At 48.3% G+C, this 19,048-nt stretch overlaps 1 protein-coding gene across 10 annotated transcripts in view; it reads left to right on the forward strand.

The window, feature by feature from the left end:
* The window catches only part of COL19A1 (collagen type XIX alpha 1 chain), a 209,810-nt gene that overhangs the window by 153,576 nt on the left and 37,186 nt on the right, over positions 1–19,048 (forward strand). For all 10 annotated transcript variants that reach the window (XM_064164142.1, XM_064164145.1, XM_064164147.1 and 7 more), the window contains 16 exons: positions 764–826; positions 1,569–1,613; positions 2,884–2,919; positions 4,731–4,766; positions 4,858–4,911; positions 6,437–6,490; positions 7,178–7,231; positions 8,875–8,964; positions 10,036–10,080; positions 10,190–10,267; positions 12,585–12,620; positions 12,983–13,036; positions 13,131–13,184; positions 15,609–15,650; positions 17,037–17,090; positions 18,908–18,961. In XM_064164142.1, coding sequence (XP_064020212.1) covers positions 764–826; positions 1,569–1,613; positions 2,884–2,919; positions 4,731–4,766; positions 4,858–4,911; positions 6,437–6,490; positions 7,178–7,231; positions 8,875–8,964; positions 10,036–10,080; positions 10,190–10,267; positions 12,585–12,620; positions 12,983–13,036; positions 13,131–13,184; positions 15,609–15,650; positions 17,037–17,090; positions 18,908–18,961 — 849 coding nt within the window. The remainder of the gene's footprint in view (positions 1–763; positions 827–1,568; positions 1,614–2,883; positions 2,920–4,730; positions 4,767–4,857; positions 4,912–6,436; positions 6,491–7,177; positions 7,232–8,874; positions 8,965–10,035; positions 10,081–10,189; positions 10,268–12,584; positions 12,621–12,982; positions 13,037–13,130; positions 13,185–15,608; positions 15,651–17,036; positions 17,091–18,907; positions 18,962–19,048) is intronic.

Below are 19,048 nucleotides of genomic sequence, written 5' to 3' on the forward strand. Positions count from 1 at the left end.
GCTGGCAAATCAGAGGAAATGGGGATGGGAAAGAAATTGTTGCTGGGAACAAGTGGTGATGTATTAGAAGGGCTGTGGTTAGGAGGTCGAGAGAGGTTCTCCTCCCCCTCTACTCTGGCCTCTGCTGAGGCTGCATCTGGAGTGCTGTGTCCAGTTCTGGGCCTCTCAGTTCATGAGGGACATAGAACTGCTTGAGGGAGTCCAGCACAGAGCCACAAAGATGATGAAGGGAATCACAGAATGGCAGAGGCTGGAAGGGACCTCCAAAGCTCATCCAGTCCAACCCCCTGCCAGAACAGGAGCACCCAGAGCAGATCACACAGCAACACATCCAGGGGGGGTTTGAATGTCTCCAGAGAGGGAGATTCCACAACCCCCCTGGGCAGCCTGCTCACAGAGAAAAAATTCCTCCTCGTGTTTCTGTGAAACTTCCTCTGCCTCAGCTTCCACCCAGTGCCCTTTGTCCTGGCACTGAACATCACCCAGCAGAGCCTGGCAGGTTCAGGCTGGATGTTAGGAAGAAATCCTTTACAGAAAGAGAGATTGGCATTGGACTGGGCTGGCCTGGGAGGAGGTGGATGGAGGAGTCCCCATCCCTGGAGGTGTTTAAAAGGAGGCTGCATGAGGCGCTCAGTGCCAGGGTTTAGTTAATCAGAAGGGTTAGGTGACAGGTTGGATTCCATGGTCCTAGAGGTCTTTTCCAACTTGGTTGATTCTGTGATGCCTTCTGCTCTCTGATCTTTGTGCTGCTGTTTCTTCCCAGAGTGACCCAAGACTACAGGGATTACTTGGGAGCCCAGGACCTAAAGGCCAGAAGGGGGACATGGTAAGCATTTTGGCTGGCTAACTTAACCTCTGCCACTCCTGACAGGCTGTACTTTGCTTGGTTAATCCCAGTGGTGTTTGAAGGAATAGATTTTACCTGTCCCTGGGCAGTCCAACATCCAGCTCATGATGCTGACCTGAGGGTGCAACACATCTAACGCACAATAACCAGAGAGGGAAGCTGCAGGATGTGGTTTCTTTGACACTGTCTGAGGAGAATCCAGCTGGGTGGTGGTGGGGGAAGGCTCTAGGACCCCTTGACACTAAATTATTATTCCTAATAGTAGAGTTTCTGAACATTGGAAGCAATTTCCCTGTAGTGCTGAGACTTCCTGTGTCAAACATACTTGGACTCAGCCTCTAAAGCTTATGTGGAGGTCAAACTGTGAGTCCACACCACATGGCAGCACATGGTTGGTTTTTTTAGTGCCATCAACCTTGTTTAAGTATTTGAATGAGGTTTTTAACCACTGGCTGCCTTTTAAACTTGCAAGAAGAGAAAGAAGTGCTCTGGATGTGTCCTAGAACCAATAAGAGTGGGTTTTTTTTATCTGGGAGCCTGCAGGAAAATAAACCAAACACTGAAATGAATGTGCAGGTGGTGAAATCTCAGGTTTCCATTGGGAGGAAAATGAAGATTTTGTTCCTTACACAGGGAAGCAAAAAAAGCACAGCTGAAGGAGGAGTTTGTTTGCATTTGTTAGGGTAGAAAAGGTTTTAAATGTGATCTCTTCTGTTTGAAGGGTGAAAAAGGAGAAGTGGGGGTGATTGGTCTGAAAGGACAAAAGGTGAGTTCCTTGCTTCTGTGCTCCTGTGTGAGACCAGAGAGTGACTGAGAGCACTGATTAGCAGTCGAGTCTTGGAGAGCATACACAGGGTCAAGGCAGTGTAGTGGGGAACAGGAAAAGCTGTCACTGTCTCGAGTCTCTTTAGTCCTTTACTCAAGCCCCTCTTGGAGAGGGGCAAGTATGCAAGGAAGCTTCCTGGTTCTGGCAGCTGACCAAGTCCTTAGCTTCAGACATATTCAGGCTTCTCACAGAACCACTGAGGCTGGAAAAGGCCTGAGATCCCCAGGTCTAGCCTATGGCCCAACACCAGCCAAACCAAGTGCCACAGCCCATCTTGTCTTAGAGACCTCCAGAGGTGGGGACTCCACCACCTCCCTGGGCAGCCTCTGCCAGTCTCTGACCACTCTTGCAGTAAAGAATTTTCCCCTAATACCCCAACCTAAAACTCCCTTGGTGCAACTTTGTGCTGGTTTGAGGCTAACTGGAGTATTTTAACGAGAGAAATCAGATGTTTGGCTGTGAAAAGAAGAGAGTTTGTGTTACCCATTGGCTCTGCTGACCCACTTTTCTTCATGTTTCTTGGGCTTATGTCCCTCAGCAGAGCCAAAGGCTCTGCTAACAGACATCACTGCTATTTTCTTGCCACAGCCAAGGATCTAACTTCTCTCATTAAAATATTCCAGTTAGCCTCAAACCAGCTCAAACTTGAAGCCATTTCCTCTTGTCCTGTCTCTAGTTACTAGAGAGAAGAGACCAACCCCATTGCTAGTTACTAGGGAGAGGAGACCAACCCCATTACTAGTTACTAGGGAGAAGAGACCAACTTCACCTCACTCCAACCTCCTTTCAGGAAGCTGTAGACACAGTGAGACCTTTAAGATCACTGAGTCCAACCATTCTCTAACTCTACCAAGGCTGGTGCTGAGCCATGGTCCTGAGCTCTACATCTCTGCCTCTTTCAACCACCTCCCTGTTCAGCCTTTGAGAACCCTTTCAGTCAAGAAGTTTCTTCCAATCACCAACCTAAGCCTCCCCTGGTACAACTTGAGGCCAGTTCCTATAATCCTATCACTTGTTTCTAGGGAGAAGAGACCAACACCACCTGGCTCAGGGAGCTGTACAGAGCAATGAGGTCTGCCCTCAGCCTCCTCTTCACACTAAACACTCCCAGTTCCCTCAGCTGCTCCTCACTAGCCCTGTTCTCCAGCCCTTCCACCACCTTCATTGCCCTCCTCCACTCTGTGCTAACCTCTTGCTTCTGTTTCCACAGGGAGAGCCTTCTGAAAAGGGGGACAAGGGAGACCCAGTAAGTACAGCCACATTCTGAGCTGCTGCTGTTACATTGGCTATGATTTTCCATGCTGCATTCATGCTGTGATGCTCTTCTTTGCACACCTTCAGTCCATTCAGTGGTTCTGGAGGTCAGGAGCTGTGTTGTCTGCTCACCAAACTCACACAGGTTATAAATAAGAAAGAAAAGCCAAATAGAGGTGCCCTGTTCTTCAGATGTCCAGGAGCTGGTAGAGTCCATGAAGTGATTTGGTTCCTTTAAGGTTTATTCATTCAGTCAGTCCTTTCATAAAGCAGTTTCTGGGCTGCTTGGCTTACCAGTTTCAATGTAGCATTTAACATCAGGCAGCTTCCTTGAACCTGTTTGAAGTGTGCACAGGTGTTTTGTTGTGGTTATTTTGGGATCTTTTCAGGGTGCTCTTCCTTTGAGAGGCTGTTTCAGTGTCTTCTGCTGAGAGGCTGTTTCAGTGTCTTGCTTCTTTTTCCATTACCTGTTGTCCTCTCTTAGGACATTGGACAAAAGCCTCTTGTGCTGTTTAATACACAAGTGAGAGTTGCTCAGCTGCTTGTGATTAAGATAGCACAGTAACCACAGGTAGGCATGCTGGGGTAGTGTGTGGGTTTGGAGATGAATACTGAGCCACCAGCAGAGATGTAGTGGTGAAAGACAGGCTTTAGATTGGAGAATCACAGAATCATACAATGGGCTGGGTTGGAAAGGACCTCTAAAGCTCATCCAGTCCAAGCCCCTCTGCACTCAGCAGGGACATCCTCCACTAGATCAGGTTGCTCAGAGCCCTGTGGAGCATCACCTTGACTATCTCCAGAGATGGGGCCTCAACCACCTCCCTGAGCAACCTGTTGCAGTGTTCCACCACCCTCCTGGTGCAGAACTTGTTCCTCACAGCCAATCTCAATCTGCTCTGCTCTCATTTCAAACCACTGCCCTCATCCTGTCCCTGCAGCCCTTTGCAAGCAGTCCCTCTGCAGCCAGCTTGCAGGCCCTGATCAGCTAAGTTATGTGCTCACTTTGGCATCAGTAAGGAGAATTTGCCTGCCCTTGGAATTCTGATCCCTTACCCATGTCAAACAACATCAATGCTGAAATGGTTTGCAAAATCAGAGGAGGAATTCCAAAGCTCTGTCACATGGAACCAGCCTCTGCAGCCTTCTTGTAGCCTCTTCAGCTACTGGCAGGCTGCTCTAAGGTCTCCCTGGAGTCTTCTCCTCTCCAGTCTGAACACCCCCAGTTCCCTCAGCCTGTCCTGGTAGCAGAGGTGTTTCAACCTCTTGATCAACTTTATGGCCATTCTCTGGACCTGCTCCATCAGGTCCATGTCCTTCCTGCGTGGATGACCTCAGAACTGGATACAGCACTGCAGGTGAGGTCTCAGCAGAGCAGAGTGGCATAATCCCCTCTTGAACTGCTTTGGCCACACTGCAGCCTGGTGTTGGAAAACAAAGAAGCTCTGAAGCTCTGAAGCTTCTTTGTTTTCAGAGTCACCAACCCTGGATGTGTTTAGAAGTCGTTTCAATGTGGTGCTTGGGGCTAGGGTGCACCTTGTAGAGTAGGGCTCTGGGCTGGACTTGGTGATCCTGAGGGGCTTTGCCAACCTGAACGATTCTGTGATTCTGAGAAAGCATTTTTCTTTCAAACACAAGGAAAACCTGCAGGCAAAATTAGTTTGAAAGCCTTTGCCCAAAGCAGCCAGGGATTCTTTAATGCTTTCCCAATGTTTGTGAAGTGTCTCACCACATTTTAGGGCAGGAAAAGGAAACTCTTCATTGATCTCTGTGAAACGTTTCACTTCTTGTGCTTGTTTTCAGGGAGAAACTGGAATGGAGGGAGCCAAAGGAGAGAAGGTGCTTTTTGATCTGTACACAGTATGCACATCACTGGTGGAGGTGATTAATGCTGAGAGTACTTTTGGACTTTTTATATCCCTTCAAACAGGGTGAAACAGGAGACCCAGGACTGCCAGGTCTGCTTGGGAGTCCAGGATCAAAGGTAGGTGAGAGCTCATTTTGTGCTGTTCACAACCATTGCATTTCCTGCTGTTCTACAAGAGGACTCTGCCAACTCTTCAGGTAATACTAAAGGGCAGAGGGTGTCAAAGATTATGCATGGACCAAGGCTGGTTTAGATCATAACCTTCTTGATGGTGCCAGTGTCACTCAGCAAGGGATATTTCTGCAGAGCTCAGAAGTTATTTGGTGACTCAAGGCATCTGCTCAAGAGTCCAAGGGAGGGCTATGAGGATGATGAGGGCACTGGAGCACTGCCTGATGAGGAGGGGCTGAGGGACCTGGGGCTGTTTAGTCTGGAGAAGAGAAGACTGAGAGGGGATTGAATCAACGTTTATAAATCTCTGAGGGCTGGGGGCAGGAGGAGGGGGACAGGCTCTGCTCACTGCTCACTGCACAGGCTGCCCAGAGAGGTTGTGGAGTCTCCTTCTCTGGAGCCTTTCCAGCCCTGTCTGGATGTGTTCCTGTGCAACCTGTGCTAGATTTCTGCTCCTGTGCAACCTGAGCTAGATGCTCTGGTCCTGCTCTGGCAGGGGATTGCACTCAAAGATCTCCAGAGGCCCCTTCCAAGCCCTAACACCCTCTGCTCTGTGACCCTGTGATCCTGTAGCCTTCACCCAACGCTGTTCGCAGATTGCATCAAGTTGGAAGTGACCCTCAAAGGTCATCTTGAGAGGGATATGGATGTGCTGCAGTGTGCCCAGAGAAGGGCCACAAGGATGAGCTGAGGGCTGGAGAGACTGAGGGAGCTGGGGCTGTTCAGCCTGGAGAGGAGAAGGCTCCCAGATGACCTTAGTGTGGCCTTGCAGTATCTTAAGGGGCCCACAAAAAAGCTGGGGAGGGACTTTTTAGGCTGTCAGGTAGTGATAGGAGTGGGGGGAATGGAGCAAAGCTGGAAATGGGGAGATTCAGACTGGATGTTAGGAAGAAGTTCTTCCCCATGAGGGTGCTGAGAGCCTGAAAGGAGTTGCCCAGGAAGGTGGTGGAAGCCTCCTTCCTGGAGGTGTTTAAGGCCAGGCTGGCTGAGGCTGTGGGCAGCCTGATCTAGTGTGAGGTGTCCCTGGGCATGGCAGGGGGTTGGAACTGGCTGCCCCTTGTGGTCCCTTCCAGCCCTGACTGATTCTGTGATCTTGTGCCACCTGCCCTGCAGGCAGCAGGGATGCCTCCAACCAGATCAGGCTGCCCAGGGCCACAATGAATCTTCCACATCTGTCCCTTGAGGAAGGAAATCCCAATTTACTCCTTATGTTTTGTCCTTCCTTTTAGGCAGTGCCTTTGCATTTGCCTCTTTGTGTGCCTCTGATTTTCTATGCACCAGTCCCAAACACAGACTGGGTGAAACACTAAGTTAAGGGAGAATGAGGAAACTCATTCATGTTTCTTACTCCAGATAGAAGATCATTCTTAGTGCCACTTGTTTCAATCTATCTTTATGTGAGACCTCCTAACACTTAGTTACAAAAGCTATGTAGACTTTTGCCTCATGCTTCCATTATGTCATTTCACAGGGACTGCAAGGACCTCCAGGACCTGTTGGACCCAGGGGACTGCCAGGAGAAGTTGTATGTATTGGGCTGGATAAGGCCTTGAGCAACCTGGGCTAGTGGAAGGTGTCTCTGCCCATGGCAAGGGGGTTGGAACTGGATGATCTTGAAGGTCCCTTCCAACCCAACCCATTCTATTCTACGAGGATGCTCAGAGGGCTGCAGCACCTGTCCTGTGAGGACAGACTGGGAGACTTGGGGCTGTGCAGGCTGGAGCAGAGGAGGCTCCCAGGGGACCTTCTTGTGGCCTGCCAGGGTCTGAAGGGGGCTACAAAAAAGCTGGGGAGAGACTTTTTAGGCTGTCAGGGAGTGCCAGGACCAGGAGGAATGGAGCAAAGCTGGAGGTGGGGAGAGTGAGGCTGGAGGTGAGGAGGAAGCTGTTGAGCAGGAGAGTGGTGAGAGGCTGGAAGGGGTTGCCCAGGGAGGTGGTTGAGGCCCCCTGGCTGGAGGTGTTTGAGGCCAGGCTGGCTGAGGCTGTGTGCAGCCTGCTCTAGGGTAGGGTGTCCCTGGGCATGGCAGGAGGGTTGGGACTGGCTGCTCCTTGTGGTCCCTTCCAGCCCTGACTGATTCTGTGATTCTATCATTCTCTGAATACTAATGCACAGTAAATTATCTAATGGAAACTCATTTTCCTCTGTAATTTAGCCAATCTTTAAAGCAGTAGCTCTACAACTGTACAGTTATATTGGTTTGTTTTAATTCCAGGGCTTACCAGGAGAGCCTGGAGCACCAGGAAACCCAGGAGTTAAAGGAGACAAGGTATGCTGAAAGCATTCTTAATTAATTAAGAGTTTATTAGTCTGACATGTCTTGAGGTGCCCTTCCAGCATTCTCTAGTGCTTTAGGAGCTGATTTTCAGATGTGCCAGCAGGAGCCCTGCTCCTTGAGGGAGCAATCCATTGCTCTCACAGCTCAAGGAGGCTGCACTGAGCTTTCACACTGAACTGCGTGCAGTACAGCAGTGTCAGTTCGGGGCCTGACCACAAAACAGCCTTTGCAGTGCAGTTTCCTAAGCAGACTAATGTGTAAAATCCACCTTGAGCTGATGTCCCTTCCAACCTAAACCATTCTATGATTTATACACTGAGGGGTACAAGGGAAACAAACCAAATCCACTAACAGCTTGAAGCTGTGAGCTGATGAAAGGGCAGGAGACGACTCTAAGTGCTGTGATTCTGAGAGCTATGTGACAGTGACACTCATCCTGCAAAATGAGTGATGGATTCAGAAGGAATCACAGAGAGCGATGCAGGAGGAAGTGAAAAATGAGAGGGCAACATAGTAAAAGGCACAGATCCACCTCTGGAAGCAGGAGGAGCTGCAGGGATGTGCAGCAAGAGATGCTGTGTGCACTGGCATAAGAGGTGTAAGCAGGAATAAGATCAGGCTTTCAGTACTAGGAATAGATGACTGGAGAGAGACAGTCTGAAGTTGTTCCTGCTCATTCATTTCCAGGGTTTAATGCCAGCCTGTCTCTTAGGCACCTGGGCACAAAGGAATGGAGCTCAGATGCACTCAAAGCATGGGCAGGCAAAAGGATGCTGAGTGCTCTTAGTGGTAGTCTGCTTCATCCCTCTTCTTGTGATGTCACCTGTAGGGAAATGGTGCAGGGAAATTGATTGTTTGGGGTCTTTGTGTAACCAGATTGGAAGAGACCTCTAGGATCATTGAGTCAAACCTATCACCTAACCCTTCTCATTAACTCATGCAGCTTCCTCTAGCCTCCTCTTAAACACCTTTCTACCACATGATGTAGAGATGTAGAGAAGGGATGTAGAGATGTAGAGAAGCGATGCAGAGAGGAGATGTAGAGAAGAGACATAGAGAAAGTGGAGATGTACAGAAGTGATGTATAGAAGTGGAGAAGAGATGTAGAGAACTGGTGTAGAGAGATGTAGAGAAGAGATGTGGAGATATAGAGATGTAGAGAAGGGATGTGGAGATGTAGAGAAGAGATTTGGAGATACAGAGATGTAGAGAGGAGATGTAGAGAAGGGATCTAGAGAAGAGATGAAGAGAAGAAATGAAGAGATGTAGAGAAGAGATGTAGAGAAGAGATGTGGAGATGTAGAGAAGAGATGAGGAGATGAAGAGAAGAGATGTGGAGATGTAGAGAGGACATGTAGAGAAGAAATGAAGAGATGTAGAGGTGTAGAGAAGTGATGTAGAACAAAATGATGTCCCTGCCTAAGGCTGGGGATTGGAACTAGATGATCTTTGAGGTCACTTCCAACCTAAACCATTCTGTGATTCCATGGTTTGTTTTCTGGTTGGTTTTTTCCCCCTCTCTATTTCTTCTCCAAGTCATTGGCACTTTCTAGGAGAAACTTGAAAACATTTAGAGCTTGTTCACAAGAGGAAAATCCTCACATTTCAATTAGTGATTCAAATTCATCTTCTAGGGGGACCCTGGTGGAATTATTGGACCTCCTGGACATCCAGGTCCAAAAGGTGATGTGGGGCCTCCTGGACCAAGTCTGCCTGGAACACCAGTAAGTCCATCACCTGACAAAAAGCTCCTGTCACTTTATTTCTGGTAGGCACAGCTGGTAAAGAATTCTCATTTTGCAGTGGCAGACATCAGAAGAAGTATGAAATTTTATTTTTTGGAGGGGAGGTGAATTGAAAATTGAAAATCTTGGTTGTAGCCCTAAGTGCACCAGGCTGGGGCCAGAGTGGCTGAGAGCGGCCAGGCAGGGAGGGAGCTGGGGGTGCTGGCAGAGAGGAGCTGAATCTGAGGCAGCAGTGCCCAGGTGGGCAGCAGAGCCAATGGCATCCTGGGCTGGCTCAGGAGCAGTGTGGGCAGCAGGACAAGGGAGGTTCTTCTGCCCCTGTGCTCAGCACTGCTCAGGCCTGGAGTGCTGTGTCCAGTTCTGGGCTCCTGAATTGCAGAGAGATGTTGAGGTGCTGGAAGGTGTTTGGAGAAGGGCAGCAAGGCTGGGGAGGGGCCTGGAGCACAGCCCTGTGAGGAGAGGCTGAGGGAGCTGGGGGTGTGCAGCCTGCAGCAGAGGAGGCTCAGGGCAGAGCTCATTGCTGTCTGCAGCTGCCTGCAGGGAGGCTGTAGCCAGGTGGGGTTGGGCTCTGCTGCCAGTCAAGCAGCAACAGAACAAGGGGACAGAGTCTCAAGTTGTGCCAGGGCAGGTCTAGGCTGGATGTTGTTAGGAAGTTGTTGTCAGAGAGAGTGATTGGCATTGGAATGGGCTGCCCAGGGAGGTGGTGGAGTCTGTGTGGCTGGAGGTGTTGAAGCCAAGCCTGGCTGGGGCACTTAGTGCCATGGTCTGGTTGGTTGGGCAGGGCTGGGTGCTAGGTTGGGCTGGGTGAGCTTGGAGCTCTCTTCCAACCTGCTTGATTCTATGACAGTAGATGCTAGGAGCAGTGCAAGGCTCACTGGTGGCACACAAAGTCACCTGTGAAGCTCTCATAGTTGGTTTATTTACGAAGATTGACTTATTTTGGCAGGAGAAGTCTTCTATTTCAAAGCACTGGGGGGGGTTGGTGTCTGTGTCATCATTTATTGTTTTGTTGTTTGGTTTTGGTTGTTTGTTTGTTTGTTTGCTTTTTAGGGTCCCACTGGCAGTCCTGGAAACCCAGGTCCACGGGGACCAAAGGTATAAATGTATCTCTTATTTCTGGTTCTTAACTAAGAAAAGACAATTGCTAGTATGGTAGTTTACATGTTCAGACTGCTTGTAACTGGAAGCTTTGTACTTTTCTCAGGGAGAAAGAGGACTACCTGGTGTACAAGGAGCACCTGGAGAGATGGGGCCCCCTGGAATAGGCATTCAGGGCTCACCAGTGAGTATTCCAGACTTGGAGCTTCTCATTGCACCTCGGAGAAACAGCAACAAGCAACCAAGGCAGAATAAAAAGCCATGTCAGGAGCTCCCTCCTTACTCAGGACACAAGTCAATATCTTTTCCTTCTTTCAGTATCTTAATGGAGCCTATAAGAAAACTGGGGAGGGAATTTTTTGGGCTGTCAGGTAGTGATAGGACTGAGGGGAATGGAACAAAGCTGGAAATGGGGAGATTCAGACTGGATGTTAGGAAGAAGTTCTTCAGCATGAGGATGATGAGACACTGGAATGTGTTTGTCCAGAGAGGTGGTGGAAGCTTCATCCTTGGAGGTGTTTAAGGCCAGGCTGGATGAGGCTGTGGGCAGCCTGATCTAGTGTGAGGTGTCCCTGGGCATGGCAGGGGAGTTGAAACTGGCTGATCCTTGTGGTCCCTTCCAATCCTGACTGATTCTATGATTCAATGATTCTAAGATTCAATAATTCTGTGATTCTAATTCAGTGATTCAACAATTCAATGATTCAATGATTCTAAGATTCAATGATTCAGTGATTCTCTGATTCAGTGATTCTCTGATTCAGTGATTCTCTGATTCAATGATTCTCTGATTCAATGATTCTCTGATTCAATGATTCAGTGATTCTATGATTCAGTGATTCTATGATTCAGTGATTCTATGATTCAGTGATTCTATGATTCAGTGATTCTCTGATTCAGTGATTCAGTGATTCTATGATTCAGTGATTCTATGATTCAGTGATTCTATGATTCAGTGATTCTCTGATTCAATGATTCAGTGATTCTATGATTCAGTGATTCTATGATTCAGTGATTCTATGATTCAGTGATTCAATGATTCAATTCTTCTCCAGCCCCAGACAAACCCAGTGCTAAGTGAGAGGCAGAAGCTTTGGAGAACAGAGAGCCAGTGACTGCCTTACAGATGGGCTCCCTGGTGATGCTGCTGAGATATCTTCAGGCTGATTGTGTCTGTCTTTAAGCAACAGTTGTTTGCAGTTGTCAACAGAATCCAGCCTGAGCACTGGTACAAGAGCAGAGCACTCAGCATTGTTAATGATGGCAGCTTGAAACCCTGCTGGTACTGGGAGAGGCAGTGGAAAGCTTTGTATCAGCTCCTACCTTTTGCATTTGTGAGTGCTAATTACAAATGTAGGCCTGCTGCTTACAAAGGAGATCCTTGCAGTGCCAGCTACCATGCCAGGAAATAGGTAGTCCTGCTTTGGCACAGCTTGCTCCAGACACTTCTGTGCAACTGACATTAGAACACAGATTTATGACTGTAGTGAATTTCTGAACGTGGTGCTAAAAGTTTAGCAGCAGACTTGGCAGAGTTAAAGTAAGGCTTGGACTGGGGGAGCAAAAAGCTCTTTTCCATCCAAAACCAGTCTGTGATTCTCTGAAGCAAGTTGATGCTGTCTGTCTGGGGTACTCACAGCAAATAATGTGCACAACCTCCTTTTTTGTGTTGCCTTAAGAAAAGAAATCTATCTTTGACTGTTCTAGCAGGATCCTGTAGGTCCTAAAAGTGTGGCCACTGAATATTTTGAGTGTTCTAGGAGGATTCCATAGGTCCTAATATGTGGCTAGTGATTGAGGGTTCTAGCAGGATCCTATAGGTCTTAAAAGTGTGGCCACTGAATATTTTGAGTGCTCTAGCAGGATTCTGTAGGTCCTAAAAGTGTGGCTGCAGATTGAGTGTTCCAGCAGGATCCTATAGTTCCTAAAAGTATGGCCACTGAGTATTTTGAGTGTTCTAGCAAGATCCTATGTGTCCTAAAAGTCTGGCTACTGATTGAGTGCTTGAGCTGGATCCTATAGGTCCTAACAAGTGTGGCTACTAATTGAGTAGCAGGATCTTATAGGTCCTAAAATGTGGCTGCTGAATATTTTGAGTGTCCTAGCAGGCTCCTGCAGGTCCTAAAAGTGTGGCTATGGGTTGAGTGTCCTAGCAGGCCCCTATAGGTCCTCAAAGTGTGGCTACAGATTGAGTGTCCTAGCAGGATCCTGCAGATCCTAAAAGTGTGGCTATGGATTTAGTGTCCTAGCAGGATCCTGCAGATCCTAAAAGTGTGGCTATGGATTGAGTGTCCTAGCAGGCTCCTATAGGTCCTTAAAGTGTGGCTATGGATTGAGTGTTCTAGCAGGATCCTGCAGATCCTAAAAGTGTGGGTACTGATGGAGTGTCCTAGCAGCATTCTATAGGTCCTAAAAGTGTGGGTACTGAATATTCTAGTGTTCTAGCAGGCTCCTATAGGTCCTAAAAGTGTGGCTACTGATTATTTTGAGTGTTCTTGCAGGGTCCTATGGGTCCAACTGGATCAACAGGTGTGCAGGTAGGACAGGATTCTTCTCTTTATCATTAAAGTATTGTTAATTTAGTTCAAGAAGTTCACATTAAGAATGAATCTGAAATAAAATTCTTAAATCCTAAATGATTGGAATCCTAAATCCATTGGACAGGGTGAGGGGATAGGTTGGACTGGATGAGCTTGGAGGTCTCTTCCAACCTGGTTGATTCTGTGAGTCTATGATTAATAAAAGCTTGGATGGGGCACTTGGTGCCATGGGCTGGTTGATTGGCTAAGGCTGGGTGCTAGGTTGGACTGGTATGAGCTTGGAGGTCTCTTCCAACCTGCTTGACCCTATGGTTCTGTGATTCTATGATTCTATGATAAATGATCTTTCCTGCTCTTAGGGCCCCAGGGGACCCCCAGGATTACCAGGCACCCCAGGCACCCCTGGCATTAATGTAAGTGACACTTCTCTCTATGTGCACAGCAAAAACAAAGCAGTGTGTCCTTTGTCAATGATTTAAAGCCATCCAATGTTGCATTTCTTTCTAGGGCACCCCAGGAAGAGATGGAAAGCCAGGCCTGCCAGGCCCTCCAGGCGACCCTGTACGTATGCAGAGAGAGCTTCTGCATCTCCTTTGGGCAAGGTTTTCCATTTGAAGGAAGTGAGATAAGCTGCCAAAGCCCAGTGGATGAAATGAATTTGATTTTATTTTCTCAATGATTAAATCCTTCCTTTGTTTTTTTCCTACTTGATTGGAATGGGCTGCCCAGGGAGGTGGTGGAGTCCCCATCCCTGGAGGTGTTGAAGCCAAGCCTGGCTGGGGCACTTAGTGCCATGGTCTGGTTGATTGGCCAGGGCTGGGTGCTAGGTTGGGCTGGGTGAGCTTGGAGCTCTCTGCCAGCCTGCTTGATTCTGTGATTATACTGAAGTAGAAATGAAACTTAAGTTAATGCATGCAAGAAGCCTACCTTGGTTTCAGGTGTTAGAGTTTGTATAGCAGAGCTTCTGCCAGGCAGAGCATTCCTCAATCTCAGCAGATGTTGCCTGTGAGGTCAAATTTTCATACTTTGCAAAGTTTGGGCATCCTGAAGCTGATTCTGCTGTGCCACACCACAAAGACCTTTCTTTGTAATGACATTCTGAGAACACTTTGGTCCTGATTCAATCCATTCGAGGTCTCTTCCAACCTGGTTGATTCCATTCCATTCCATCCCATTGCATTGCATTGCACTGCATTCCATGCTATTCTGTTCTATTCCATTCCATCCCATTGCATTGCACTGCATTCCATGCTATTCTGTTCTATTCCATTCCATCCCATTGCACTGCACTGCATTCCATGCTATTCTATTCTATTCTATTCCATTCCGTCCCATTGCATTCTATTCTATTCTATTCTATTCTATTCTATTCTATTCTATTCTATTCTATTCTATTCTATTCTATTCTATTCTATTCCATTCCATTCCATTCCATTCTGTTTCATTCCATTGCATTCTATTCTGTTCCATTCCATTCCATCTCATTGCATTCTGTTCTACTCCATTCCATTCCACTGCATTCTATTCTATTCCATTCCATCCCATAGCATTCCACTCCATTCTCTTCCCTTCCCCTCCCTTCCTTTCCCTTCCCTTCCATTCTCTTCCATTCCATTCTATTCCACTCCATTGCATTACATTGCAATTCCATTCTATTCCATTCCATCTCATTGTATTCTTCCCTTCCCTTCCCTTCCCATCTATTCTGTTCTCTTCCATTCTATTCCATTCCACTCCATTGCATTGAATTGCATTGCATTGCATTCCATTCTATTCCATTCCATTCCATTCCATTCCATTCCATTCCATTCCATTCCATTCCATTCCATTCCATCTCATTATATTCTATTCTTCCCTTCCCTTCCCTTTAGCACTAGTGAATACAGCCCCACTAAGTAAATGCTGAGCCTGTAGTGCACTGCAGGAGTTCTCCTCTGCCCTCGGGTGTGTATTAAAGCACTGCTTTCCATTGCACAATGTCACAGCTCTGCAGATTTCATGCAGTTCAGCACAAGAAGCCCCCAGAAGCCTGCAAGTGGCCCAGAGCAAACTGTAGCTGTGAAGATAATCGATTGCTGCAGGTGGGAGTCAGGAGAATCCAATGTGTGTGTCTGCCAAACAAAGGCAACACTTCAGTTGTTCCTCCTGCTCCTGCCTGCAGTCCCAACAGCTACCTCCCAGCTTCCAAACAGCAGATTGCTCTTTGGAAGCAAATGCTGCAGGTGAATCTGCTTTAGCAGGGGAGCTTGGACTTTGCTCTGCTGTGGTGAGACATGGAGCTGGTGGAGCAGGTCCAGAAATGCTCAGGGAGTTGGAGCACCTCTGTTACCAGGACAGGTAGAGGGAGCTGGGGGTGTTCAGCCTGGAGAAGAGAAGGCTCTAGGGAGACCTAATAGGAGCCTGCCAGTACCTGAGGGAGGCTACAGGAAGGATGCAGAGAGACTGCTTACAAAAGCCTGCAGTGACAGGACAAGGGGCAATGGCTTCAAACTAGAGCAGAGCAGATTGAGATTGGATGTGAGGAACAAGTTCTGCACCAGGAGGGTGGTGGTACCCTTCAACAGGTTGCCCAGGGAGGTGGTTGAGGCTCCCTCATTGGAGATATTCAAGGTGAGGCTCAACAGGGCTCTGGACAACCTGATCTCATTGAGGAGGTTGGACTGGATGACCTTTGGAGGTCACTTTCAACCCAGCCAATTGTATGACTCTGTGACTGGATGATCTCCAGAGGTCCCTTCCATCCCTTACCATTCTGTGCCTCTGTGTAATGCCATGGTGAAGCTGGACAGAGAGTGAACATTTCACTCTATTTTAACCCCCATTTCTCTTTTGTTGAGTTCTGATTTAAAAATACCCCAAAACTTCAAGCAGTAGGTAGGTGATCAGCTCTGTGTGTAGTAAAGGAAGCTTCAGAAGGATGAGGACCCTTCAGAATCAGTAGTGCTCTGCAAGACATTAACTGCATCTGCCCTTTTTTCATCTCAGATTGCACTGCCACTGGTGGGAGACATGGGAGCCATACTGAAGGTAAAACATTTTTACAGCTTCCAGATCTTTCTTGGCTTTCTAACCCAAAATCTGCACTTGGAAGTTTCCATAGGCTCAATTCTAACCTGCTTGGCTTGAAATTGTCGTTAAATATTGGTTTGCTTGGTTTAAAAAAGGGACTCCAGGAGTGTACAGGAAAATAGCATTTGAAGGGCACATGAGGTAGTAGCCAGCAAGTGCCTTGTCCAGCACATCCAGTCCACAGTCTGAGTTGCACCTTGCTGGGGATACCAAACTGGCAGGAGTGGCTGGCACCTCATCAAGCTGTGCTGCCAGTCAGTGAGACCTGGATTGGATGAAGAGTTGGGCAGAGGAGAACCTCATGAAGTTCAGGAAGGGCAAGTGTAGAGTCCTGCACCTGGGGAAGAATAACCTTCTGCACAGTAGAGGTTGCCCATGAGGCAGCAGTGTGCTCTTGTGGCCAACAAAGCCAGTGCCATCCTGGGGTGTACTTAAAGAAGTGTGATTAGCAGGTCGAGAAAGGTTCTCCTCCCCCTCTCCTCTGCCCTGGAAAGGCTGCATCTGGAGTACTGTGTCCAGTTCTGGGCCTCGCAGTTGAAGAAGGACATAGAAGTGCTTGAGAGAGTCCAGTGCAGAGCCACAGAGATGCTGAAAGGAGCAGAACATTTTTGTTCTGAGGAGAGCCTGCGGAGCTGTGGCTCTTCTGAGGAGGAGTCTGAGGAGAGACCTCATTTATGTTGATGATGTGCAGGGTGAGTGTCAGGAGGTTGGAGCCAGGCTCTGCTGGGTGATGCTCAGTGACAGCACAAGGGGCAATGGGTGCAAGTTGAGGCTTAAGAAGATCCATGGAAACTGCGAGGGTGACGGAGCCCTGGCACAGGCTGCCCAGGGGGGCTGTGGAGTCTCCCTCTCAGGAGATATTCAAACCCCACCTGCATGTGTTCCTGTGATCTGCTCTGGGTGCTCCTGCTCTGGCAGGTCTGCTGGACTGGATGAGCTTTGGAGGACCCTTACAGCCTCTGCCATCCTGTGCTTCTGTGATTCCCTTCATCATCTCTGTGGCACTGCACTGGACTGGATGAGCTTTCAAGGTCACTTCCAGCCCCTGCCATTCTGTGATTCTGTGTCTTGCTGGCAAGCTGGAAGGCTTCTATGAGTCCTCTCAAAATGAAGCTGAAAATATGTTGGGATCATTTGAGTAGATTGTGTGAGAGCTGGGGAGGGAAGCAGAGGACATCTGAACCAGTATATGGTGGAGAAGAGAGAAAGGGCTGAAGAAAAGGCTTTGTAGTGAAGTGCAGGGGTGGTCAGACAGGCAGGCAGGAAGCCTCCTGCATAGATCAGGCCTCCTGCCTACATCACAGAAGTGGTTATGTGTCACTGCACTTTCTCTCTGCTCCTCAGGGTGATCCTGGCACAAGAGGTCCTCCAGGCATCCCTGGTAGAGAAGGGCCAAAGGTAAGTTTTGAAGGGAGCACTTCCTGCTGCTTTGCTGCTTGTTCAAAGTGAAAGGACAAAGGGTAATGGACAGGACGAGGGCTAATGGGTATAAACTGCAGCACAGCAGGTTCCACCTCAACATGAGGAAATGCTTCTTGACTGTAAAGGTCCCAGAGCTCTGGACAGGTTGCCCAGAGAGGTTGTGCAGTCTCCTTCTCTGGAGCCTTTCCAGCCCTGACTGGATGTGTTCCTGTGCTAGATCCTCTGCTCCTGCTCTGGCAGGGGAGTTGGACTGGATGATCTATGGAGGTCTCTTCTGACCCCTAGCATCCTGTGAGCCTATGAAAGGCTCTTACCTTTATCAGTCTTTTTTTTTTGTTTGACTCCTGTCCCTGTAGCATCTGAGCAGCCTAAAGATTTGAATTGTTGTTATGGTTCAGCCTCCTTCTTGTGCCAGTTTGCCTTTGCTCTGAGGAAAGCCTGCAGAATAGCCCAAAGTGAGTCCCAAGCCAGGATAGCTCTTCTGTGTCCTGTTCCAATGAAACTAGCTCAGATGTGGCTCTGCACTAGGGCATTGCCACCTACAGGCTTATTTCAGGGAGAATCAGCCACAAGAATCCTGCAGTGAAGAGAGAACCTCCCCATGCCCCATGTCTCCCTCAAGTCTGCAGTGGCTGGAGCAGCTTGGGACCTTGTGCCACTGCACTGCGTTCCCATGGGGCTGATGGAGCCACTTCACTGGCACCTGAAGCTTCACAGGTGGCAATCACAGCTCTGCTTTGCTGTCACCAGATCCCACCTGGCTTGACACATGGATACCTGCTGGAGTTGAGCCTAATTCCATTTGAGGGCACATTCTCCTTTTCAGCAAGCATTTGAGCTGGGTGATATTAATAGGGATACCATAAAGGTGATAGTGAGGTGGGTGTTGGTGTCTTCTCCCAGTTAACTAGTGACAGGTCAAGATGTTAGGAGGAAGTTCTTCACCATGAGGATGGTAAGACCCTGGAATGGGTTGCCCAGGGAGGTGGTGGAAGCCTCATTCCTGGAGGTGTTTAAGGCCAGGCTGGCTGAGGCTGTGTGCAGCCTGATCTAGTGTGAGGTGTCCCTGCCCATGGCAGAGGGGTTGGGACTGACTGCTCCTTGTGGTCCCTTCCAACCCTGACTGATTCTGTGAGGAAGTGGCCTCAAGTTCCACCAAGGGGAGATTTAGATTGGATAGTAGGGAAATGTTCTTTGCTGAAGGAGTGATCAGGCACTGGAACAGTGCCCAGGGAGGTGGTGGAGTCACCATCCCTGGAGGGGTTGAAGAAGTGTCAACAGGTGTTACTTTGGGCTATGGTTTAGTGGGCATGATGGTGTTGGGTTAGTGGTTGGTGCTAATGATCTTGGAGGTCTTTTCCAATCTTAATGATTCTATGATTCAAAAAGGCACTTAGTGCCATGGTCTGGTTGGTTGGGCAGGGCTGGGTGCTAGGCTGGGCTGGATGAGCTTGGAGCTCTCTGCCAACCTGCTTGATTCTGTGAAAAACAGGTAGACATGACATTTAAGGACATGGTTGAGTGATTGACAGTTGGACTTGATGATCTGAGAGGTCTTTTCCATCTGAAGCAATTGTATGATTCTGTGAGGCCTCTTGGCTAGTTTTCCTGCTGGCTAAAACCCACTCATTTCCTTTGACCTCAGGCAGCACTGAGCCATTTTTGTTGTGTTAGGCACTGGTGCTGTAAGGACTTCATCCCAGCAGATATTAAATGTGAGTCATAAAATGCTCTACAGACCTGGAAGTTCATTGTTCTCTGATAGAAACTTGTTGAATCTCCTGTTGTCACAGGGAAGCAAAGGTGAACGTGGATTTCCTGGGCTTGCTGGAGAGAAGGGAGATGAGGTAAGATCAGTTCTGCAGCAGTGGCATTCTCATCTAAGCCTCATCAAGATCTGGACCAGGGATGAAACACACAGAGTGTTCTTTAAA

This window comes from Pogoniulus pusillus, chromosome 25, assembly GCF_015220805.1.
Source record: "Pogoniulus pusillus isolate bPogPus1 chromosome 25, bPogPus1.pri, whole genome shotgun sequence".
NCBI lineage: Eukaryota > Metazoa > Chordata > Aves > Piciformes > Lybiidae > Pogoniulus > Pogoniulus pusillus.